Source organism: Bubalus bubalis, chromosome 8 (genome assembly GCF_019923935.1).
Source record: "Bubalus bubalis isolate 160015118507 breed Murrah chromosome 8, NDDB_SH_1, whole genome shotgun sequence".
Classification (NCBI taxonomy): Eukaryota; Metazoa; Chordata; class Mammalia; order Artiodactyla; family Bovidae; genus Bubalus; species Bubalus bubalis.
The window spans coordinates 44,300,980-44,327,843 of record NC_059164.1 but is presented as its reverse complement, the minus strand read 5'-3'; the positions used below and the strand labels follow the sequence as shown (position 1 = coordinate 44,327,843).

General features: G+C 37.7%; 1 protein-coding gene across 1 annotated transcript in view; it reads left to right on the top strand.

The window, feature by feature from the left end:
- RELN (reelin) overlaps nt 1-26,864 on the top strand; it is a 553,128-nt gene that overhangs the window by 412,444 nt on the left and 113,820 nt on the right. The window contains exons 22-27 of the mRNA XM_006053468.4: nt 674-786; nt 7,503-7,640; nt 9,061-9,247; nt 18,327-18,532; nt 20,917-21,088; nt 21,553-21,753. Of these exons, the coding sequence (XP_006053530.3) occupies nt 674-786; nt 7,503-7,640; nt 9,061-9,247; nt 18,327-18,532; nt 20,917-21,088; nt 21,553-21,753 (1,017 nt within the window). The remainder of the gene's footprint in view (nt 1-673; nt 787-7,502; nt 7,641-9,060; nt 9,248-18,326; nt 18,533-20,916; nt 21,089-21,552; nt 21,754-26,864) is intronic.

The following is a 26,864-nucleotide window of genomic DNA, read 5'->3' as shown; positions in this document are numbered from 1 at the left end:
AGACCATACTAAGAATATATCTCCTGCCTTAAAAAACAAAAAAGAAATACATAATTCCAGGTTCTTGAAATAAAACGTACTTCTTTCTGTATACATACTGGTGATTCATACATTCAGTATGATATTTATGCATATACTACTGATATGCATAAATATCATACTGAATAGGATAATGTTACCAGGTGGTGCTAGTGGTGAAGAGCCCACCTGCCAATGCAGGAGACATAAGAGATATGGGTTCAATACCTGAGTCAGGAAGATCCCCTGGAGAAGGGCATGGCAACCCACTCCAGTATTCTTCCCCAGTAAATCCCTTGAACAGAGGAGCCTGAAGGGCTACAGTCCATAGGGTATCAAAAAGTTGGACATGACTGAAGTGACAATATGCACCAAATAACAGTGTGACACTAACAGGTCAAAAAAGGAACCCTAATCCACCTTCTGTTTTTCCATGTGGCTATTAGAAGACATTTCATTGCCTTGTGGCGTCTCATTTATTTCCCAAATATTTTAGCTTCACAGAAGGAAAATTTATGGATTGAATCCATATTGCAAATGGTTAATATTATAACATTAGATTTCTCTAAGGTCTTTTTCACTTGTTTTGAGTGAGTAAACATATTGCTCTGAGGAAATAGAAGCTGAGTTAAATTTTTGCCTGATTCTCTTTTAGGAATGCCTTCCAAGTATGCCGAGTTGCCAGGAATTTACATCAGCAAGTATTTACCATGCCAGTGAGTTCACACAGTGGAGAAGAGTCATAGTGCTTCTTCCCCAGAAAACTTGGTGAGAGATGACACCTTCAGATATGACTGTCACTTTAACTTGTACGTCTCTTCTAGCGTGACGAATATGAAGAAGAGTTAAGCACAAGATGGCAGTATGCATTCCTCTGTTTTTATTTTAGAATCGAAAGATCTTTCTTTTTGTACTGGGGATATTTGAAAAATAGAGCTAATGAAAATTTGGTTTCCAAAGTGTCCTAGCTTTTCCTCATCTCTCTTTTTGCCTCAACTTTTCATTTTATGGGAAAACTCATTAAGCCAGTTTCTTTGGGTTTGACATATAAAGGAGAATGATACAGGAAATCTAAAAACTCCTATGTCAAAAGTTTGGATTGCAAATCTGTTTTCTTCCTGCAAAGGCCTACTTTTTCTTTTCTTTTTTTTTTCAAATATAAATTTATTTATTTATTCATTTAAATTCTTTTATTTTTTATTTTTTTACTTTACAATATTGTATTGGTTTTGCCATACATCAGCATGCATCCACCACAGGTGTACACGTGTTCCCCATCCTGAACCACCCTCCCCATACCAGCCCTCTGGGTCATCCCAGTGCACCATCCCCAAGCTTCCTGTATCCTGCATTGAACCTGGACTGGCGATTCATTTCTTATATGATATTATACATGTGTTAACGCCATTCTCCCAAATTACCACCCCCCCCACAGAGTCCAAAAGACTGTTCTATACATCTGTGTCTCTTTTGCTGTCTCGCATACAGGGTTATTGTTACCATCTTTCTAAATTCCATATATATGCGTTAGTATACTATATTGGTGTTTTTCTTCTTTCTGGCTTACTTCACTCTGTATAATAGGCTCCAGTTTCATCCACCTCATTAGAACTGATTCAAATGTATTCTTTTTAATGGCTGAGTAATACTCCATTGTGTATATGTACCACAGCTCTCTTATCCATTCATCTGCTGATGGACATCTAGGTTGCTTCCATGTCCTGGCTATTATAAACAGTGCTGCGATGAACACTGAGGTACACGCGTCTCTTTCAATTCTGGTTTCCTCGGTGTGTATGCCCAGCAGTGGGATTGCTGGGTCGTATGGCAGTTCTATTTCCAGTTTTTTAAGGAATCTCCACACTGTTCTCCATCGTGGCTGTACTAGTTTGCATTCCCACCAACAATATAAGAGGGTTCCCTTATTTTAATTAGAGGTTAATTACTTTACAATATTGTATTGGTTTTGCCATACATCAACATGAATCCGCCACAGGTATACACGTGTTCCCCATCCCGAACTTAACATGTCCTTTTTTCTCTATTCTCCTTCAGTAAGAATGAAAATCATCCCAGGCAGAAGCCGCAGTAACTAGGGAGAAAATTTAATACTTGATAATAAGAAAGAGAAAAGCACATTTTCCCCAAATATTGCATTGTTTCCTGTTAGACTGATCACTCTGAGGCCTGTTTGAGGAATAGACTGTACGATAAAGAGTGAAGACAGGAAGACCAGTTCAGGGGGTGTGGGGTGGTCCAAGCATTAAATGTTTAGGTGGCTTGGAGTATGATTGTAACAGACATGGCAAGAGCCATCATTTGTGAAATTTATATTAATGAAATCGGACTTGTTGATGGACCAGATGGGAGCTGGGGTAGAATGGGAAGAATCAAAAACAGTTTCTAAATTCTGGGCCTGGGAAAAATGTCGAATGGTAGTACCACTGACTAAGAAGGGAGAGGCTGGAGAAGTGGATTTAGGACACTGGATTAAAAGTCATATGCTTCTTATGTTTTGTGCTATGAATTTTGAGATACTTATCTATTCAAGTAAAAAAGCCAATTGGACTTAGGAATCTGGAGCTTAAAAGGGGAGTTGGGCTTAAAAGTTAAAAACTATGAGTACTATTTAAACCCTGGAACAAGATAAGCTCACCGAAGAAAGAACCTTTGACAAGAAATCAGAACACCTGAGTTCTCAGTATATCTCTGTAAATGACTGACTTCATGCTTTAGCCATTCACAGCCTCTTCAAACGTAATTCCTTACGTATATGATGAAGAGGTTGAATTAGATGATCTTAAAGATCCCGAGCACTTCTGGAGTTCTGTGTTTTGTGTAGCAGAAAAGGCATAAAAGAGACAAAAAATTATATTTTTCTGTGATATCTGCTTTCCTAGACCCCTTTTTTAAAGAAAATTACTAACTCAACCCTTCTTGGACTATTTAATAGGAGAATTAGGCTCTACACAAAAACAACTGGCTAGATAACCACCTAAAATTATTATACCTCCTTTAGTTGAACATTGAATTACTGCATTATAGAAGAATGCCTCCTTGATTATTTTTAAAGATTCATCATTATGTCAGTTTGAACAAAATGCTTGAACTTTAATTTCCACATTTTTTATATCCAACTGTGAACTATTTCCTGGATACTCAATTATGCTTTGTATAACAAGTTGTTGCTTTCTCTAACATCCTACTCTTTTATATCTACTGCTGGGAATATAATCAAGATTTATATTTAATTTCAATGATATTCCAAGCATGTCTATCAAGATTATACAAAAAATTATATCAAGCAATTGAAATACCCGTCAGTATTTCAAAGCTACTGAGGTGGTGTTTTTTTTTTCTAATTTGCCCCCATTATTTCACCATTATGTATATTACCTCATTATTTAAAAACCACTGATTTTTATTCATTGACATGTGGGTTACCTTTTCAAAATTATGATTGTAAGATAATCCTGACAATATATTTAAGATTTTTATTCCCAGAGTAAATGGTTTATTCTGGGAATGTTCCCAGAAACATTTTAAATTATTATCCTTAATTACCATAGTTTACACAGTATCCCCAAAAGTAGTGTCCTTTATCAAAACGGACTTTGCAAGTTACTTAACACTAAAATTGTATGTTGTATTATTATCTCTTAGCTTAAAAGATAGTACTACTGGATTGAGTTTTAATATAGTTAAAAAGAAATCAAATTCTCATCAATGTTTATTAGGCATGAGTGCATGCATGCTAAGGTGCTTCAGTCATGTCCAACTCTTTGTGATCTATGGACTGTAGCCTGCCAAGATCCTCTATCCATGGGATTCTCCAGGCAAGAATACTGGAGTGGGTTGCCATGCCCTCCTTCATTTATTAGGTACTTGAGAGGAAATGCATTGATTCTCAAAGTCTTTAGTTTTTACACAACACCTGACATATTGTTGGGATATTCATTAAATGTTGGGAAATTAAATAGAATTTCAATTCAGTGTGCCTTGATGAACCAAAGAGATGTTTTATTACAAGCCATATCTTTTTAAAAACTGAAAAAAAAATCTACTAGATTATTCAGTCTTGACAGCTTGCCTTTATGTACATGTAGGTAAATTATTGAATTCTGCTTTTCCAAATTTCCTTCAAAGCCCTGGGTGAGGAAAATGAAACTATTTCTGAAAAACAAACAATCCAATAGGATATTTATTTTAATATCTCTACTGACTAATACTTAAACTAAATATTATTGCAGTAATTGTTTAAAAAATAATGTTCAACTAGTTATTTTCATTGTTTTTGTACCTATAATGCTCTAAAGCTCTGCTGTAAAAACAAAGCATATTTATCCTCTTTGACATTCTTTTTAACTTTCTTATGTGCATTTCAGACTTTTGCAGATGGCAGGTTTTTCCCAAGCATTGGGAGAAGAAATTACAGTTTAGTTTGAAGCAGTATTCCTTCTGCCAAATCTTTCTTCTGCTGTTTTGATTCAAGCATATGCAACTATAAATTGAACACAGACAAGCAAATGTGATCAGCATTGTCAAAGATCTGTTAACTTTAGAAGATACGCTAGATAGGACAACTTAGATTGAAATATTGAATATGTATACACCTGCTCAAAGAAATTATATTTTATATGAACTGAACATTTGTTAGCCAATGAAAATTAATTTCATTTTTATGAGAGACATTTACATAAGAACAGAGCCTAATGAAACCCAAACAGCTGTCAGTTGCTGACTTCATAAACAAATCAACACCTAATGACTGAATGAGTTTCAAAATAATTGAGTAAATGTAATTACAGTCACTGAAGGTAGAAAATACAGTTTAGTCAGCTTTCATTTAATCTGATTCCTCAAGTTAGCTTACTATCAAGAGATGACTCAGTGGTATTTTATTTCACTCTAGAAGTTTATAAGGCTGGAGGGAATCAAATAAAGAAAAGACTGTCAAGTTTTGCTGTGTTTGAAAATCTATAGCTTGGATTTTAAATGCAGGTCAACTTCATTTCAAGATCCACTAGGCAGTAGTGGCACATCCAGACTCAATCCAAAGTGCACAGGATTTTCTTCTCAAGATTTGGCAAAACTAATACAATTATGTAAAGTTTAAAAATAAAATAAAATTAAAAAAAAAAGAATAGATGGTCGAGAAATAAAGTTAAATATTAATTAGAAAAAAAAAAGAATACTTAATTTTGAGAGACAGACAGAGGCAGGGAGGAGGAAGGAGAGAGAGAGAGAAAGAGAAAATTGGCAAATTAAATATTTGTATTGGGGTTGATATTTAGCAGTGACGCAGCTGCAAATCAGTGAGATCACACCTTGTGTTCTCACATGTGATCAGCTGGAGATTGCTCACACAACTAATTTTTTTTTCACACTAAAAATGAAGCCAATATTCAACCTCTTTCACTTTCTTTTCTGTTAATTAACATCAGCACATGAAACTGTGGATTGTCATTTTAAATGGAATAATTCACTTTAAGCATTTTATCTTATGAAATATCTTTTTAAGAGTTCAGAGATACATGTAAGGATAAGTTATTTATAAAAAGGATTTGGAATGTGTTTAAAGTGATTTTTTAGAAGCATAAATTAGGTCAGATTTCTGAAACCCTCCAACCCCATTTTAATATTTGAAACATCAAAACTTCAAAATAATATATGCCATAGGTTTCATGTAAGCATATGATTATAAAGAAAATAAACTATCACCTCTGTCAGCAAATCACCAGAGCAGTCATTAAATTTTTGAGCTGGAAGGGATCCTAGAAATCAGTTTGCCCAATCTCCTAATTTGAGAGGTGAGGAACTAGAAGCTCCTGAAGGCTTAAATTTCCCACTAAAGGTCACACAGCTGATAAATTGCAGAGCCAGGGTCCTTGGGGTCAAGTCCCCTGACTCCTAACACATTCTTCACTCCATTACCTACAGAAGTCAGAAACAGGGTGCCCTTTCCCGGCCTTGTCCGTCCACTCATCAGTTCATTTTTTAGCAGACTTTTTTTGTATGCTTACTTTATTCTGTTCCTGTGCAAACTACTAGATAAAAAGATATCCCTGTCTCCAAGAGAACTCAGAGTCTAGACACCTGTGACCCTCAGCTTGACTCAGATTGTATCAGTCTTAAAAGAATATAGTCATCTCTCTAAATGACAGTGGTGCATGAGTCTTAATTTACTTGTCTTCTGTTGGGCTCCAAGATAATGTCCCTACTTTTATAGTAAGCTTTTCTAAAACACATTTCTTAATTGGACTATGAAAATTGTGATGGCTATTAGATTACAAATATAAACTGTTACCATGGAAGGGGACATCTGTCTCATTGTATGTACCAGGAAGAGCACTGATATGCTACAAACCTGTGTCTACTGGATGCATCTCAATGAATCCTGAAATTATCCTACTATGAATAAAAAATGCAACATATCAACCACATATCATTAGTAAAATAAGCAGTAAAGGCTTATTCTGGATTTTAACAGTCTGTTATGTACTTAGGGAGTATTTAATATGTGGATAATTGATGCAGTAGACCTTAATGGATCATTCAGAGCCATTAAGATCAAGTGTGTCTGTAGCTAGTGTACTTGGGGAGGGTTTAATCAATTGAACTGAGCATGCACGCCTTTTCTGCACATTTTTTTTTGTTTGTTTGTTCTCTCTTGTTTTGCACTTTGACCAGATAAAACTGGTCATGGATACCTGAAACTTCCTAGAGGTGAAAAGTATGATGTGATTTTAAAAGCACATTTTGTAGTAGTCAATGAATGGAAACCCTCTTGGCATTTCTCTCAGAATGTCTTCTGCTTTAGACTTTATATCTCATTTGAATCAGGGTCCCAAGTGTTTCTCTATGTGTAACAGACGGTTTAAGTTTTTATCTCCACTTAACATCAACTTGTCCATGAAAACCAAGCAAGTTAATGGTTTAGAAATAATAAGCAGGATTTAGAACCCAGATGTTCTTACTTGGAAAATAGTACAATGTCACCCATCCTCTCAATCCCAAAACAGCACCTGCAAACGAAACTTTTGTTTTATATTGAGAGCCAACTGGAAGTCTTTGAATAACTACTGATACATTTATTGTAAGAAACTGCATTACTGTAAGATAAACACTGTGCATTTTCATCTGTGAAAGACAGTTTTGTATAAATATTTATTTTTTAAAATTAGTCTTCTTTTCTTTTCCTAGCATCAAAACCCTAAGCAACAACAGCAACAAAATCTGATACTGTATTTTTCTTTAACATGTCTCAAATTAAGACTGATGTAAACAGATAAGTAGACTTTTCTTCAAGATGGAATTGTTGAATCAGACAGTAACTGAGTGGAAATTAAACCACTAAACAAAAATGATCGGCATCTAAATTCAAGTTCCAAAGAGTTAGTTCTCTGGAGAATTTTGAACTCTGGCGTTCTTTGTCTGTATGACCCATGTCATGTTTTTATTACTATACCTTGACTTGTTTCTAGGTCCAGTGCCACCCGCTTCCGTTGGAGTCAGAGCTATTACACAGCTCAAGATGAGTGGGCTCTAGACAGCATTTACATTGGGCAGCAGTGCCCCAACATGTGCAGTGGGCATGGCTCCTGCGACCGCGGCATGTGCAGGTATATGTGTCAGAAGAGACGATTGACTCTGCTTCTCTGGGTGTGTGTTCACAATGATACCACAGCAGGTGCCATCAGACTTCTAGGGATAGCCTGATGAATAATGAAATAGCCAAAGGAAAACGATCCTCCTTTCTATCCTTATTTTTTTTAATTTAAATTTATTTATTTTAATTGGAGGTTAATTACTTTACAATATTGTATTGGTTTTGCCATACATCAACATGAATCTGCCATGGGTGTACATGTGCTCCCCATCCTGAACCCCCCTCCCACATCCCTCCCCGTACCATCTCTCTGGGTCATCCCAGTGCACAAGCCCCATGCATCCTGTATCCTGCATCAAACCTGGACTGGCGATTCATTTCTTATATGATATTATACATGCTTCAGTGCCATTCTCCCAAATCATCCCACCCTCTCCCTCTCCCACAGAGTCCAAAAGACTGTTCTATACATCTGTGTCTCTATTGCTGTCTCGCATACAGGGTTATTGTTACCATCTTTCTAAATTCCATATATATGCATTAGTATACTGTATTGGTGTTTTTCTTTCTGGCTTACTTCACTCTGTATAATAGGCTCCAATTTCATCCACCTCATTAGAACTGATTCAAAGGCATTCTTTTTAATGGCTGAGTAATACTCTATTATGTATATGTACCACAGCTTCCTTATCCATTCATTTCCTGATGGACTCTATCCTTATTTTAGATGTAAAAGATATTGTTGCATTTCAACAAGTATAAAGCCATATATTCTAAACCTCAAAATGTAACCTCCTGGGTTTACATTTCAGAGTTTATCAGCTAGCCCTAAAGTCCTCTTTTTTAGTTAATAGAGCTTGGCTATTGCCTCTCCTTCCTTCCCCTGGTAGTCTTAAAGCACAGGTCAAACAGCTGCTGCATACTGTCCTACATCACTTCACCAGAAGCTCAAGGTTGTATATAGAGGGAGATGGTGATTATCGCTAATGAGGATGATAGGAACACACTTGAATACTTAAAGACTCTAAAAAATACATAATTTAATCAGAAGGAGGAACTATAAAACATGGCCACAGTTAAGTATTGGGTGAGCAGACAAACATTTACATGTGACCTTTTAAGCCTACAGGAAATTTTCATAATCCTTCCCCTCTACCCAACCACACATGTTCATATACGCCCATATCTTTCTTCATTATCCTCATTTGTACCATTATAGCATTTTCTTTTAAAAATGAATTCTGTCCCTTTTTCCCCATGTGAAAAACTGAAGGTTGTTACCACCATGTACAAAGACTGACAGAGTAATTAAAAGTCTAGTGCAGATGCTAATACCTGAGCAAAACTGAGACATAGGGAATGTTGCAGGTCAGATGGCTGTGGCAGTCACATACGAGTCTATCTCTTGTTCACTCAGCCCTCCTCTCTCATAGGTGTGACCAGGGATACCAGGGCACTGAGTGCCACCCAGAAGCTGCCCTTCCTTCCACGATCATGTCGGACTTTGAGAACCCGAGTGCTTGGGAGTCTGACTGGCAAGAAGTTATTGGGGGACAAATTGTAAAACCCGAAGAAGGGTGTGGGGTCATCTCTTCTGGATCATCTCTATATTTCAGTAAGGTATGAATGAGAGCCAAGAGTAAGTTATCAGGGCAGTGGCTATTTCAATATGTGACTGATGTTATGGAGCAGTCTGAACTCAGAAGGTACAAATGTGATGTAGTTTTATTTTTTCCCACTTTGTCTGCTTTTGATTGAAATTGAAGGTTGCTCAGTTGTGTCTGACTCTTTGCAACCCCATGGACTATACAGTCCATGGAATTCTCCAGGCCAGAATACTGGAGTGGGTGGCCTTTCCCTTCTCCAGAGGATCTTCCCAACACAGGGATCAAACCCACATGAGCATTCTTTACCAGCTGAGCCACAAGGGAAACCCAGTACTGGAGTGGGTAACCTATCTCTTATCTTTTTTTTTCTTCTGCTTTTGATTGGACTTTGCCAAATTCCTGTGCCTTAACTCCATTTGAGAAACTCATAGTTTTATGCTTGTCTTTGCTTACTACAAATCCAGGTAGGTCGATCTAAAATTCCTGCCCCTCTTGTACCTGATTTAAAGCTCATTGCTTTCCTTTCCTCCAATGCCAATCACGCTTTGAGTGGGGCAGGGCCTTGGCCCCTTCTCATCCCAGCCTTTGAAGGGTGTATGAGCATGTGGGTCTGAGGGTAAGGATATGAGTGGTGGTGGAGCTTAGAAGTTAACAATAGCAACTCTGTAGCCAGACTACCTGTTTCAATCTGATTCTTCCACTTCCTAGCTGTGTGACTTTGAACAAATTCCTTAACCTGTCTGTGGCTTGACTTCCTCATTGGTAAAAAAAAAAAAAAATATATATATATATATATATATATATCTCATCAGCATTATTATGCAGGTTAAATGAGTTAGTACTTGTAAATCATATGGAACAGTACCTAACACATAGAAAGTACTTCTAGAAGTGTTTATTAAACTTAGATTAATAAGTTTATTAAAATCATTAATATTAAACTAATTAATATTAAACTTATTGCCATTAACCCCAAGAATATGATTGGAGGAATGTGGGGTAATGATGAGGGCAGAGGTGTGCAGAGCTGTTCCTAGGGAACTAACCAGCTGTCCATCAATAGCAAACATCTCAGGTCCTATTTCCACTCAGTTTGGTGGCTGCTTGTGGTGTCAGCTGATGTGGGACCATCCTGGTCAACTTGGGCTACTATGATAAAATACCATAGAGTAGGGGACTGAAACAGCAAACATTTTCTTCTTACACTTGTGAAAGCTAGAAAGTCTAAGATCAAGGCACCAACAGATTCAGTGTCTAGTGTGAAGTGACTGCTTCCACACTTGTAGGATGGTCATCTTTGCATTGCATCCTCACAGGAGGCAAGAGAGAGCATGCATGCTAAGTCGCTTCAGTTGTGTCCAACTCTTTGCAACCCTATGACCTGGAGCCTGGCAGGTTTCTCTGTCCATGGGATTCCCCAGGCAAGAATACTGGTGTGGATTGCTATGCCCTCCTCCAAGGGACCTTCCTGACCCAGGGATCGAACCTGCGTCTCTTACATCTCCAGCACTGGCAAGCAGGTACTTTATCACTAGCACCACCTGGGAATCCCCAAGAGAGAGCAGAGAGAGAAGCAGCAGACTCTCTTGTGTCTCTTCTTATAAGGGCACTAATTCCATCATGAGGACTCCACCTTCATAACTTAATTACCTGCTGAAGGCCCCACCTCCTAATACCATCCCTTTAAGGGTTAGTCTTCCAGCATGTGAATTTGGGAACACCTTAACATAAAGTCCATAACAGAGACTCCAAGTAGAAGTTTATCTTGCAGGCTTCAGCTTCCCCAGTGGAAGCAGACAGATCAGTATACACCAACTAGGGACTGAGATGCCAGCCAGAATCCCTAAGTCTGATTCTCTTGAAACAATCCTAACACACATTGGTTGGTGAGGAATGGGGTTGAGAGAACCACCTCCCTCTCCTCCCTTGCTACAGTCTAGGAAGGACATTCTTTTCTTCCTCTCTCCTCCAGTTCATCTCTCCATATAGTCTTCAAAAGGACTGCAGAGAGGAGCAGGTCCAGCTCTCCAACCTGAGCAGTGTATGCAACTGTAATTATTAGCAGCTCTCTTTAGAATGTGGAGTGACTAGTGCCACTTCTTTCCAGCAAGGACTATAGCCACCAATTCTAGGACAAGTGGGAAATGTCTCATTCCACATCATATAGCAAGTACATAAAGGTGGGTGATATATGATAGGGCTGATATGTTGCAGAACCTGTTTGGGCAGAAATCCTAAACACATTAATTTATGCAAATATAAAAATAGGTACAGCTTTTGTTTTGATACAGGTGCAGAACAAAGAATCAGCAAGTAAACAAGAGAGAATGACAGAAAATCAGGGATATATTCCATTTAATGATATTCTTATCTATTGACATTGAAGGTTCCCTGATCATTATTCTTAGAGATGATACTCAATAAGTGACCAATACACATTCTATAGATCTGGATACACAGTCTAATCCTGCAGAAATGGAAACATTGTGTCTCTGATACCATCAGTTCTAAAACAAGATGATGAATCCTTGGGGTTCCTTTGTGGCTCAGATGTTAAAGAATCTACCTGCAATGTGAGAAATCTGAGTTTGACCCCTGGGTCAGGAAGATCTCCTGCAGAAGTGAACAGCTACTCACTCCAGTATTCTTGCCTAGAAAATTACATGGACAGAGGAGCCTGGTGGGCTACTGCCCGTGGGGTCGCAAAGAATTGGATGTGACTGAGCAACTAACACAAATGAATCCTTAACCAGTATGTACCCAAACAGCCCAGTAAACATACGTGTTAAAAAACACAGATATTTTAAACATATAAGGGTTACATATTAATATTTCTTCCTCTTAATTAAAGATGATGTCTGGAGTCAAGCTACCTGGCTTTGTACCTGGGCTCCAAAACTCATGTATTGGTTCACCTTGCAGAGTTATAACATCTTTCTGTGTCACATCCCACTGTGAAGTGGGATGTTGGGAGTGAGTTAATGCAGGTAAAGAATAAAGGATGGTGTTGGGCACATAGAATTACCATTATAAGTGTTCAGTTCAGTTCAGTCACTCAGTTGTGTCCAACTCTTTGCGACCCCATGAATCGCAGCATGCCAGGCCTCCCTGTCCATCACCAACTCCCTGAGTTCACCCAAACTCATGTCCATCGAGTCGGTGATGCCATCCAGCCATCTCATCCTCTGTCATCCCCTTCTCCTCCTGCCCCCAATCCCTCCCAGCATCAGAGTCTTTTCTAATGAGTCAATTCTTTGCATGAAGTAGCCAAAGTATTGGAGTTTCAGCTTTAGCATCAGTCCTTCCAATGAACACCCAGGACTGATCTCCTTTAGAATGGACTGGTTGGATGTCCTTGCAGTCCAAGAGACTCTCAAGAGTCTTCTCCAACACCACAGTTGAAAAGCATATAAGTGTTAGCTATCATAGTTTATGAGAATGAATTTCAAATTGGTATCATTGAATATTTCCATAGGCATGCCCTGCCACTAATAAAATAAGCGTTTCAAAAATAAAATCAATCTCTTCCTCCTGTACCAACTTTCTCTGTAAATTTTTGTCAAGATACCTAAGGATCATAGATTTACTTTTTTTCTCTTGTATCAGTCAGACCTATTTTGAATTCTAAGTGAGAGAAACTAGCTTAAGCAAAAAAGAAGGAAATTTAGTTCTTGTAATCAAAACAGGGAGGGCTTAGATGAAACTGGCCACAGAGATACCTAGAACTGGAAACTCAAATGCCCACAGAACTCTCCCCTTAAGAGGAGACTCGTTTTCAGGTCAGCAGTCATTGTGAGAGTGGCCATGGCCACAGAGCCCTATAAGCAACTCCATGGGAAAATGTGAGTAAGGTTTCTGGTTGACCACTCACACGTACATGAATGGTGTCATATGATGGGCATGGCCAGAGGTGTATCCTCACTCCATTGGCAGAGAGGTGGAATACACAGTTTGACAGCCCCCACCAGCCAGCATGATTGAAGTAGAGAAGAGATAATAACCCAAAGGAAGGGTTCCTTAGAGGTTTGAAGTCAATCTAGATTCATTTCACTAAAAACATGCTTCTGCCTTGTCATTCTTCCATCACCAGTGTTGAGGACAGTCTCTAGGACTGCTGCCCTAACTGCATAACTCATTTTCTTTTTCCAAACATGAATCCTTTTCTCCAAACTGGAAACTGTCCTCATCATCCCATATGTTGCCAATTTCCCTCTTTGCTTAGTCTCCACTGCTTTCCATTATGCCTTCCACCATCTCTAATATCCATATAAAACTTTTGCCCAAATCCTACTGCTTCTGGTGCTGAATGTCAGCCTCTGCGTACTGGTGCTGAATCAAATCTCAGAGATGGAGTTCTGAGTGAAATAGAAAAGAAAAGCTTTGTTGCTTTGCCGGGCAAAGGAGGACAACAGTGTATTCCTGCCCTGAAAAACTATTCTACCCCAGGAGGATTTGGTGAGGAATTTTATAGCGGTTGTTTAAGAGTGGGGTTGCTGACCAAGATTAGGGTGTGTGTAGAGCCTGCACTCCTTTATCCTGGTCTCGCATAGTTTCTTGATGCTGCTCTAGTTCTTTTAATCTGGCCTCAGTGGTCTTCTCTGGAATGAAGAATACGGATATCTTCCACTTGGTGGGGGTTTTAGTTCTGTAAAAATGCAAAGATATTGTTACGTGTTTCCCTTTAGGCAGAACGAGGACTCTGCCACAAGGTTGCACTATTGTTTATTGTTCCTCCTTTGTCTCTGCATCCTCTCCCTTCCCTGACTAGCAACTGTTTGAATCTACTCTTTGGGATTCAGGGAAGGTCGTGAAGGCTGGAGTCTGTTCCCTACGAACAAGGAACAGGGGACATGGAAAGGCTTTTGTACCCAGGAGCCCCACAGGGTCCTGCTTGGTTTCACTTGCATGGGGATTCTGGGACTATGGCAGATGACACTGATCTCTCCTTTATTTGACTGCCTCTCTCATTGTCAATGTTTCTTACATATATAGATCATATTTTTATTTTTATTCTCACATTACCCAGCAAAATGCAGAATTACTGACTGAGCCAAACTTCTAGATAAGATGTTCTACTCAAAAATGCATGCCTTGCATTAGGTATTTACATATCCATAAATACCCTTGAGACTGAATAAATTGGAACCTTGATAATTGATCAGATGACCAAGTGGGATTTAACAAGGAATAGAACTTGGTCTGTAGCTCTAAGTTGTCATTACTTTCCCTGCTTATGTCTGCAAAATCTCCTTTCTAGTTTGTTTATACAACACATGGTGTTGAGCTTGGTATAATTGGCAATCTAATTATTTGAAGAAAGTAATGAATGAATTGGAAAGAAAAGTGGAAACAATAGGAAGTTCTAAAAAAATGTTATTTTCAAATAAATATAGTAGAATTATTTTTCTGCTGGGCTTTTTGATTAAAGATGACTTTCAGTTCAGTTCAGTCACTCAGTCATGTCCGACTCTTTGTGACACCATGGACTGCAGCATGCCAGGCTTCCCTGCCCTTCACCAACTCCCAAAGCTTGCTCAAACTCATGTCCATCGAGTCAGTGATGCCATCCAACCATCTTGTCCTCTGTTGTCCCCTTCTCCTCCTGCCTTCAATCTTTCCCAGCCTCAAGGGTCTTTTCCAGTGAGTCAGCTCTTCGTATCAGGTTGCCGAAGTATTGAGTTTCAGCTTCAGCATCAGTCCTTCCAATGAGTATTCAGGGTTGATTTCTTTTAGGATTGACTGGTTGGATCTCCTTTCTGTCCAAGGGACTCTCAAGAGTCTCCTCCAACACCACAGTTCAAAAGCATCAATTCTTTAGCACTCAGCTTTCTTTATAGTCCAACTCTCACATCCATACATGACTCCTCAAAAAACCATAGCTTTGACTAGACAGACCTTGTTGGCAAACTAATGTTTCTGCTTTTTAATATGCTGTCTAGGTTGGTCATAACTTTCCTTCCAAGGAGTAAGCATCTTTTAATTTCATGGCTGCAGTAACCATCTGCAGTGAATTTGGAGCCCAAGAAAATAAAGTCTGTCACTGTTTCCATTGTTTCCCCATCTAGTTGCCATGAAGTGATTGGACTAGATGCAATGATCTTTGTTTTTTGAATGTTGAGTTTTAAGCCAACTTTTTCACTCTCCTCTTTCACTTTCATCAAGAGGCTCTTTAGTTCTTCTTTGCTTTCTGCCATAAGGGTGACTCTGCATATAAGTTAAATAACCAGGGTGACAATATACAGCCTTGATGTTCTCCTTTCCCGATTTGGAACCAGTTTGTTATTCCATATCCTGTTCTAACTGTTGCTTCTTGACCTGCATACAGATTTCTCAGGAGCCAGGTAAGGTGGTCTGGTATTTCCATCTCTTTCAGAATTTTCCACAGTTTATTATGATCCACACAGTCAAAGGCTTTTGGATAGTCAATAAAGCAGATGTAGATGTTTTTCTGGAACTTTCTTGCTTTTTCAGTGATCTAGTGGATGTTGACCATTTGATCTCTGGTTCCTCTGCCTTTTCTAAATCAAGCTTGGTCATCTGAAAAGACAACTTTAATGGAAGACAAAACATGAAGTTTTGTAAAGTGTTTTAGAGGTTTTATTATAAAGGCTCAAGATTTTAAAGACATTGCCTTTAAATTTTGTATTATTTTATGTAAACCCTAAAGACATTTTAACCTAAAATGTTAGGGAATACTGGAGCATATTTTCCACTCTCCAGCAATGAGAAAATCCTTAATCTATTATCTGAACACACATACACTCACATTACATGTCTATGTATACATAGATAGATAGATAGATATAAATGCTCCTTGTTGTTGTTCAGTCGCCTAGTCATGTCTTGACTCTTCGTGACCCCATGGACTGCAGCATACCAGGCCTCCCTGTCCCTCACCATCTCCCGGAGTTTGCCCAAGTTCTTGTCCATTGCATCCGTGATGCCATCCAGCCATCTCATCCTTTGATGCCCTCTTCTGCCTTCAGTCTTTCCCAGCATCAGGGTCTTTTCAAAAGAGTCAGCTGTTTGCATCAGGTGACCAAAATATAGGTCACACATATCTACACATACACATAGATACATTGATCACAGTATGATAGGAAAAAAAACTACAAACTATGTGTTACATCAGATTCTAAGTTCTGACAGAATGGTTTACCATGAGCCATTTCTTTTTTCTTTTTTACCCCCTTTAAAACAATGTTCATCATTTCAGGTCACTGAACAAAAGAAATTGATTTGTGCTACTCTAGAAAAAACATCTTCAGTGCCACACCAAGCATTTATATGATATTTTTCACCATTTACAAAAATCCCACAAAATACTCTCAGAACCATTATAGAGCAATACCATATTCTCCTGGAAAAAACAACACTATTCTGTGAATATTGCAATAGGCAATCATTCCAACCATCTAATTATGATAGCTGGATTTTTATACTTCTCATCTTAGATCTTTATCCTTCTGGCTCATTTCCAAATGCCAGGGTTTTCATAGAATTTTGCTGGGTGGGAATTAACCAGCTAGATTCTTCTCAAAATCATTCTTCCTGTACTGATCCTGAGGCATGAAAATTCTAGGACAGATTATAGTAATCTCTGAGGTGTTTCATACTTACAGTATGTCAAGTCAATAGCAAGAAAAATGAAAGGCACATCTAATATACTGAAATGCATATTACTTTTAAGATTTCTTCTAATATGTACATAAAATTGAGAGTTCCAAAAACCGAGTTCCTGTCTCAGGATTAACCTTAATTTTCTTTTTGCTGGCACCCTTGTCTATTTTGGGATCTTTTAATTGGCTTTAGATTTATCAGTAACTGTGTACTCCCATAATTATCACCAAGTATTTCCCCTGTGACTTCTAATAACTGAAACCCTTTCTTAATTAATTTAGTGGATTAGAGTAGAGTTTAAATTATAAGCGTGAGGGATGCTTTGCTCTATACTGTGTATCCTATCTCAGATTTTCTTCCCAACTTAATTGAACTTCTCAAAAACTCTCCAAGACAAATCAGTGCAATCCATGGATTAGTTTTGGCAGATTTGATTTGGGTGAAGGAATCTTATCAACAAACTTTTTTTCAATCCTGTTAGCATGTGTTCTTGCCTGGAGAATCCCAGGGACGGGGGAGCCTGATGGGCTGCCGTCTATGGGGTCGCACAGAGTCGGACACAACTGAAGCGACTCAGCAGCAGCAGCAGCATGAAACCATTTACAGATAAATGATGACAAACTTGTCGATTTGTGTCTAATACATTTTGCAACAGAACTGTGACAGGCATGGGCACTTCCTGTGACACTAAACAAAGGAAGCAAGTTAACCGGATTTGAAGAAGTTTTTTAACATTTTTAAGACACAAAGAGATCATTTAGTGGTTGCAAAAACTTATTTAGTGATCCCTCCCACCTTCTCTGTTTCCAAGAGAGACACACAGGCTGACTGACTGGGAGCCCAGGAGACTTCAGTACTCTCTGTTCAGAAGTTTCTGTCTTACCTTTCACTTCAGTGCCCAGGTAGGAGTAGGGTCAAGGCATATGTATGCAGAGATTATTCCCTCAAGAAAGCATGCCATGTGCTAGGCAAGTTATGTAGCATGTTATTTCACCTAATTGTCACAACACCCTATGTGGAAGGTATTATTACCCATATTGTACTTTTGAGGAAAATAAAAGCTCAGAAAGGTCATGCAGCTAGAGAACAGCATGAATCATGGGCTGAGATTCAAACCCAGCTCCAACTGATTTCAAAGTATGTGTATGATCTTTCTGCTCCATGACTCTGCCTGGAGGAGATTTACAAAGGGAATACTGGAAGTGTTTTAATTAAAATGAGTTTTGCTTTGTTATTGAAGACTTTTGAATACTCTTTGGTGTAATTAGCAGTTCTCAGGGGTCTCATAATCAAGTCCTGGATATTAATAGAATGTATCCAGGAACAGTTAAATAACATAACTTGCTCATCTCAACAATAAAGGAGAACATGATCAACTTCACATAGAGCCAGGATACTCATACAAATTTGAAACTGAAACAACAAATTGCTCCCAGATAATTGGATCTGTGATTTCTCTGTTCTTTGGAAAGGCTGGGAAAAGACAGTTGGTGAGCTGGGATCTGGATACTTCTTGGGTGGACTTTGTCCAGTTCTACATCCAGATCGGTGGAGAGAGTTCTGTGTGCAACAAGCCTGACAGCAGAGAGGAGGGTGTCCTCCTCCAGTACAGCAACAACGGGGGCATTCAGTGGCACCTTCTGGCAGAAATGTACTTCTCAGACTTCAGCAAACCCAGGTAACCAGCTCTGATTGCCTTCCAATGGTTTCAGGAAGGTTAAGGGTGATGTTGCTGTTGTTTAAAACATTGAGTCATTTCAAGGAGAGAGAACTCTCCATGATATAACACAATTAGATATGGAGAGAGACCAACCAAAAGCATTACTTCTAAGGCACACAGGGGAAAGGCAGAAACCAGCGAAAGCCAACTGGGTCTAACGAGAATCATAATATCCAGGAAGAAAGTCAGGGATGGTAGGTGGGAGATGGAGCCTGGAGAGGTTCCCCCTATACAGTAGAAAGGGAATTGATAATGGGGCCAACTGGTTTAAACAATTTGAAGCTATTCAAAGTATATTTTTTCTAAGGAATAGCATTGTCAATCTGGAAATTACTGAGAATTCAGTAAAGTAAGAAGATTACTATATAGACAAACAAAAATGCAATAGCTTTTTTAAATTCCAGATATATTCCATTTTTATTTAAGGGAATTTTTCTTTAGGGCCTAACTATCTCACCACATTTTCAAAGACTTCTGTGACACTAAAATGGTTAAGAGATTCTGAGTTGGAAGCTATCAGAAGACCCCATGACGGAAAATACATAAATATAAGGAATAAGTTTAACAATACTGAGAATCTCTGTAAAGAAAACTTTAATAAAGCTTCAAAACTTCTTTCAAATTGTGAAAGAAGTGAACAAATAAATGGAAAATAATGCAGCATCCTTGGATAGGAAAACTGAACATTATGATATGAAAGATATCTCTTAATTTATATGTTATACTATTGCAACCAGAGTCTTAGTGGTATTTTTTTTGGAACTTTATGTCTAGAAATATTAACTGACAAAAATAGTTTAAACTTTTGGCTAAATATAGAGGGATCCCCTACACAATATTATAGTATATTGTATAACCTACATAATTAAAGTGGAATGATACCAGTGCATAGATAGAACAATCAAGTCAAATGACCCAGAAATTAACTCAGATATACATACAAACTTATATGTGAAAAAAAAAACACACACATCAATTATCAATGATAAAGAAATGGTCATTCAATCAAATGGTGTTAGAAAAAAGTGCGTAGGCTCTTGGGGGGAAATATCTATATAGATTGTCATCTAACATCTCAGATGATAATGTTCAAGACTGGTTAAAGATTTAAACATTTAGATTACTATCTGATCTTGGGAACAGACCTAAACTTTCTATACATAAATTCAGTAGAAGAATTAACACGCATGTAACACATCCATTTCAAAGGAAATAGAAAAAAATTAAAAAGAAAATAAACTGAGAAAATATTTGCAACAAATATGAGAAATAGAAGATCAGTGTTCCTGTAAAGAGCTCATAAAAATTATCAAGAAAAACACTAAGATCCAGTAGAAAAATAGGTAAAAGGAATGAATAGATGTTACAAAACAAGAAAGACATATGTTTAATAAAATACAATTAATATCCAACCTCTCTTGTAATAAAAATGATACCATTTTTCAACAGTCAGTTGGTCATTTTTTAATAACACAAAATGCTCTTTCCACATGGAGCAGCAAGACAGGTGCTCTCATGTCATCCTGCATGCCATTATTCCGGGAAAGAATTTTGGAAAAATCCTTTGGATTTTTGGAAAAATCAAGAGCCTTAAACATGACCATTTTATTTGGCCTGGTAATTCCATTTTGCAGAATCCTCCCTAAAGAAATAAACTGAGGTGTACATAAAACTATATGCATAGATTTTCATCACAGAATTATTTATAAGGAAAGGTGAAATAAATAGTAGCACATCTGTATGATGAAAAATTATATAAATGGTAAAATGATCTTAACTAAGTTTACTGACATGAGGATGTGCTTATGATATAATGTTCATTTTTAAACTGTAAGATACAAAATTATACATATAATCTCACCTGTGTATAAGAGTACATGCTTTAATGTTATACAGCAAACTGTTAGCAGAGGCCAATCTCATGTGGTAGATTATCAGTGATTTATGTTTCATTTTTACTGGTTATTTATATTTTTTTTTGAAAAAAATTAATGCTATTTTAATGCAATAATATACAAGGGAGCAGTTCTTTCTAAGGATTTCTTTAGAAATGTTATGACCATTGTCTTGGTAGTCAAAAGACATTGTTCAGTTAATCAAACTCAGTTGAAATATCTGCCTCCAAAAGATACCATAACAAATGGAGAAACCAGGACCAAGACTAAACTTGCTTACAACCTTAAACCTCTTGTCTAATTTGTCTAAACTTAGAAACTTCTCAAAAATACCAAGAGATCAAGCAAAACTAAACTTTCTCTTGTTGCTACTAGTGTTATTTTAACAGCTGCTAAGAAAAACAGAGTTTTTCCTTTCCTGGCACTAAATGATTTGCTTTTATGCAGATTTGTCTATCTTGAGCTACCAGCTGCTGCCAAGACCCCCTGCACCAGGTTCCGCTGGTGGCAGCCTGTGTTTTCGGGGGAAGACTATGACCAGTGGGCAGTTGACGACATCATCATTCTGTCTGAGAAACAAAAACAGATCATCCCAGTTGTCAATCCAACTTTACCTCAGGTATTTCTCATTATGTCTGAACTCCAGGACGACATAGAATTGTAAAAGAGGATGGGATTACTGACTCCTCCAAGGATTTAGTGCTTGACACTTGAACATGTAGTTTGATTTTATGTGTTTGCACTAATTTTTTTTTACCTCTCTATGCTACTCTTTCACAGATTATTTAGATGTTAAAAAATGTAAAAAAAAGACTAGAAAGCTTGGCCAATTCATTAAGCGTGATTATTAGTTTGTTTATAAAATAATTAGATATATAGTGGCAAAATACTTTCAGTTGTTAAATAATTAGGAGAAAAACTTCATGGCAGTTTAAAAAACAATTTGAGAGTCTGATTTATTTTCTTAGAAACACAAATAATACATGGTAATACAAATAGTAGCATGTCATGAACTGAAAATTTATTTCTTCTTTTCAAAGCTATCAAATTGCCTTTCTGTGTTGTTTGTATTGTTTCTATTAGAACTTTTATGAGAAACCAGCTTTTGATTACCCTATGAATCAAATGAGTGTGTGGTTGATGTTAGCTAATGAAGGAATGGTTAAAAATGAAACTTTCTGCTCTGCCACGCCATCAGCCATGGTGTTTGGAAAATCAGATGGGGACCGATTTGCAGTAACTCGAGATTTGACTCTGAAGCCTGGATATGTGCTGCAATTCAAGGTATTTATGCATAAACTTCTTGCAGATTAAAGAGTAACCATCTTCCAGATTTGTAAATGAAATTCACAAAGAACACAAAATGATCATATTTCTGTCAGTGAAGGGACTCATCCGAACAAACAGTTCCCAACAGTTTTGGAATGGCAAAGCTTTTTAGCTCTGCCCATAAGGAAAACAGCTTGTCAGTTTTTAGTGAGCCCCAGAAGTGGCTGTGTCACTGTATTTCTTTACGTGCTCGTGGAACTCTATCAGAATTAAAAAGAAAGATTACTTTGAGGATTTCAATCTGATTGTGACTTAATGAATCCCATGCTTTTGGATGGTAATGGATGCGTTCTCCTTTTCAGCTAACTAGTACTTTTTTTTTTTTTTAATTTTATTTTATTTTTAAACTTTACATAATTGTATTAGTTTTGCCAAATATCAAAATGAATCTGCCACAGGTAAACTTGCGAGTAATTTTATGTTTTTACTATCGGGTTTTCAAATAATTGCTTTTCCTTTGATTCAATAAATTTTTACTTAAATTATCATTGTTCTTCTAAAAGCTGCTTATTTTTCAGTGCTGTGATAACATGTCAACATGGATAGCAAGTATTTACTTTGACAAGCTCTTTTTTCAAAACCCTAATCAAAATTTCATTGTGTTTATAATAAAATCCCATTGGTGAATTCTGGGGTCGAGAGTAATGCATTTTTAATGATCCAGCACAACTACATGGTCCTTACATAACGGCAGGATGCAGATGCTAAATAATTTACAAATGGAATTATTAAAGAGATCAGATGTTTATGGGAAGCTCTTCAAATATAATTTCCAGAGGTCTGTAAACAAGGCAGTGAGTCATAAATAAGATGATTAGTGAAATGTTATTCTTCTCTGTTTAGATTTTGATGCTAAATTGCCATGGAAAACCATTAATAACGGTGTACAACTATATTACTTTGTTGGTACTGCCTAAAATGGGAGTAAAATAACAGCAATAGCAATACCTTGTCAGAATAGTATGCTGTTTCTCACCTGGTGCTTTTTCTAATTAATTAGCCACAAAATCATGATAGTGTAGGTGTTGAACTCTGCAAGGTGGTATTCTAAAGTTTAAAAATCTAAATAGAGAAAATATTATTAAATGTTTCAAAACATAATGCAAAATGCCTAAGAAAAGTCTCAATTCTACAATCACACCAGCAGAAATTGTTGATTTGTAGCTATCAGTTGATAATAGGCAGGTAATATGAGTCATTTAGGAATTGTTAATGTATATTTGGAATCTGTAATAAGAACTTGATGTTATTTGTCCAGAAAAGGTACAGTGCTGGTGAAGTTTTGATGACTGCCTGCCTTGTGTCAACACTAAGTGCTAGGAATACAGAGATGAGAAGTGTAGCCAAGCCCTCAAGAAACTAGCAAGTGAGCCAGAAAAGTGAACAGTTGCAGTAGAGTCACTGATGCTGTGGGAGTACCTGACATGGTTCCTGGCATATGGCAGGTACTCCAAAATTATCTAATAGTTAAATGGATAGATGGATGGATGAGTTAAAATAGGAAGTTTCTGGAAATACAGAGACTTAGCAGACTGCAAAATGGAGGAGGTGGGAAATTTCAGCTAGAACAGAGTGTGCAACTATGTGAAAATACAGGAAAGTGCAAATGAGAATGGAAATGTTGGAAATTTGAGTTTGGAACCAAGATAAGGTTGATTCTAATGAGCTTTATGTGATACACTAAGTCACTTAGATATTAATCCAAGAGCAATGAGTCATGGGAGATGTTTAACCCATTGAATGTGAGAATCAGACCTGTGTTTTAAAAGGATCGTTCTATTGACTTAACAGGAGGAAAAACTATTTATAAAACCTTTACTATGTTCCAGGCTTCTTTTTAGGCTATGAAAATAGCTAGGTATAGAGACTTTGACAAAGAAAGAACAAAAGAGAACAGATAGAACAAAAAGGACAAATGCCTTGAAGTAGGAGTGTGCTTGGAAAAGTTCAAGAAACCACAAGGACGCCACTGTGACTAAAGCAAAGTGAGGAAGGGGAGACTGGTAGGAAAAAAAAAAAAAAGATCAGACTTTGACTTTTGCTCTACATAAAATGGGCTTCCTTGGTGACTCAGATAATAAAGAATCTGCCTACAATGCAGGTGACTTGGGTTTCATCCCTGGTTCGGGAAGAGCCCCTGGAAAAGGGAATGGCTACCTGCTCCAGTATTCTTGCCTGGAGAATTCCATGGACAGAGGAGCCTGGTACATTATAGTCCATAGGGTCAGATATGACTGAGAAACTAACACTGTACCTACACTACATAATACATAAAATAGCTAGCAGAAGAGTGACATACTTTGACTTAGACATTTAAAAAATCACATAGGTAACTGAGTTGGGAGTACACTGGCAGAGTCAAAGGCAGAGATAAAAAGACTGCCAGGCAATTATTTCAGTGATCCAAGTAATAGATAATGGGAACTTGGACCTGTGAGACAGTGGAAGAGGCAGAGAGATGTGTTCAGATTGCTGAGTGTATTTTGAGTAAAGTGACAATGCTAGAAAAGTCATCAAAGTAAGAAATAAGGAGGCCAGACTAAGGCATAGCCTGGGACTATAAGTAGATGGTTCTGAAAGATGTTAAAGGTGCAGTCAACAGGTTTGGGTAACCTATTGGGTGATAGAATGGATTCTAGAATGACTCCCACATTTCTGGCTCAAGTCACTGAAATCAGAAATTCAGGAATAGGAAGATTTGTTTTAGGATGGTGGATGATGAGAAGACTTGGACCTGTGGATTTAGGGATGCCTGTGGATTGCTAAGGGTTTCCCAGGTGGTTCAGTGGTAAAAGAATCCACCTGCCAAGACAGGAGATGCAGATTCGATCCCTGGGTCGGAAGGATCCCCTAGAGGAGGAAATGGCAACCTGTTCCAGCATTTTTGCCTGGGGAATCCCATGGACAGTGGAGCCTGGCAAGCTATAGTCCATGGGGTTGCAAAGAGTCAAACATGACTGAGCACACATGCTCATGGATTGCTGAAGGACAAACACACAAGAAGCAGTTATGTACATTGTTCAGAGAGCCTGAAAGTATCTGGGAGTCATAAGGATTTAGAAGGAATCTGAAATTATGATTGTGAATGAGATTAGGGAGCTTGTAAGGAGTAAAAAGGTAAGAAAGCCAAGAATTGAATTCTAGAAAACATCAGCAGTTAAGAAGCAGGCTAAATGGTCCATAACGAATAAAATCACAAACTTGTCACAGAACTGAAAGCTCCATTGACTTACCTACTTTTGCCATAAATCTAAGACAGAAAGCTAACTATGCGTGCCCAGTGTGACTCCTCTCACCACAGGCCAGCCAAAGGCTATGCTAACTAAGTAATGTAATAAAAGCGTTTGTGTTACAAGAGGTGATCTTGCATCTTAGAGGGTCAGGTCTTTATTTTCTTGACATTTAACTACGTAAACTTGGATAAATGAATCAGTAGAATTGCCACTAGCCATATTATAAATCCTTCTGAGAGATGCTTTCTAGCTCTGAGCATGGAATTAAGGAAAATATGTGTTCTTCCCATTTTTGACAGACTGACTCAAGCTACTTTACAGTCACAAGCAGGAGCTGGTTGACCTCTTGAGCTCTGACCCAATTTTATTTGCCTAGGGGCCTATCTTTCCTTCATCCTTTATTTTTTTGGTCATGATTATGTTCTCTTGCGTTCTTCAATTTTTTCTATAAAATTTGACTATTCTTAGTTATAAAGCCTTATACAATCCTATGATGGCTCCAACCAACAAATGAAATAACATATGAATAGATCATGTGATCTAAGATAGCATGTGATTAAATTTCACATTTACAACTTTTAAAAAATATAAACTAAAACAGTAATACAATCATTTATATATTTATTAATTTAGAAAGAAACTGTCCAAAGCTTTAGTAGCATTCAGTGCTGTGTAAAACTGATTCATTTGAATCTAAGTGATTAAAAATGAACACATATAAATAGGAAATTCACAGTTTCTACATTTTGATTCAGTAATACTACTCCTAGATATTGGTAAAACAGAAAAAAATGGTTGTGCTAGGGGCTTCCCTGGTGGCTCAGTGGTAAAGAATCTGCCTGCCAATTCTGGAGAAGGAAGTGGCAACTCACTCCAGTATTCTTGCCTGGGGAATTCCACGGACAGAGAAGCCTGGGGGGCTACAGTCCATGGAGTCGCAAAGAGCTGGATACAACCGAGTGACTAACATACACACACGCCAATGTAGGAGACACAGGTTCAATCCCTGATCCAGGAAGATCCACATGCCTCAAAGCAATTAGTCCTGTGCAACAAAACTATTTAGCCTATGCTCTAGAGCCCAGAAACCACAACTACTGAGCCCACATGTTACAACTACTGAAGCCTCCCTCCAGCCCATAGTCTGTGCTCCACAATAAGAGAAGCCACTTCAGTGAGAAACCTGGGCACCACAACTAGAAAGAAACCCCTGCTCACCACAACTAGAGAAAAGCCCACGCAGCAACGAAGACCCAGCACAACCAAAAATAAATAAATTTATTTTTAAATGGTTGTGCTATAGCATTGTGATATAGGTTGCATTTTTTACAATTTTTTGAATATTTTTAATCCTGTAATGACAATCATCTCCACAAGTGCATAGAAAAGCAATGGTTTATTTCTGGATTATGTTGCTTATTCAATGCTGTGATAGAAACTTAATTCTTTCATGTAAGTTGACAGTGATTTCTTACTAAGCTTTTGTAAGAAAACAGAATAAAGATGCCTGTCCCCCGAAAGCAGAGGACAGCTTCGGTGACCTTCATGTTCTAAAGAGGACAGCTCTCTATCTAATCTGCTTCCCTCTGTTTGTATCCTCAGTCTGGGAAAGGAAAAGAAAACAGTTTCTTGGCTTCTCATCTTTTGTCCAAGACTCTGATTACATCTATGCTCTCTCTTCTCTCTTGTAATCTCAAGAAGGGAAGCTGATCCTGCTTTCTATTGAAAAGCCCCTATTGCTTTTACAGAGATTTCCAGACGCTATGAAAGGGTCTTGGTTGGAATTGAGCTGCATGTCTTATCATTGTAAATTTGTGCAAACTCAGTAGAAAG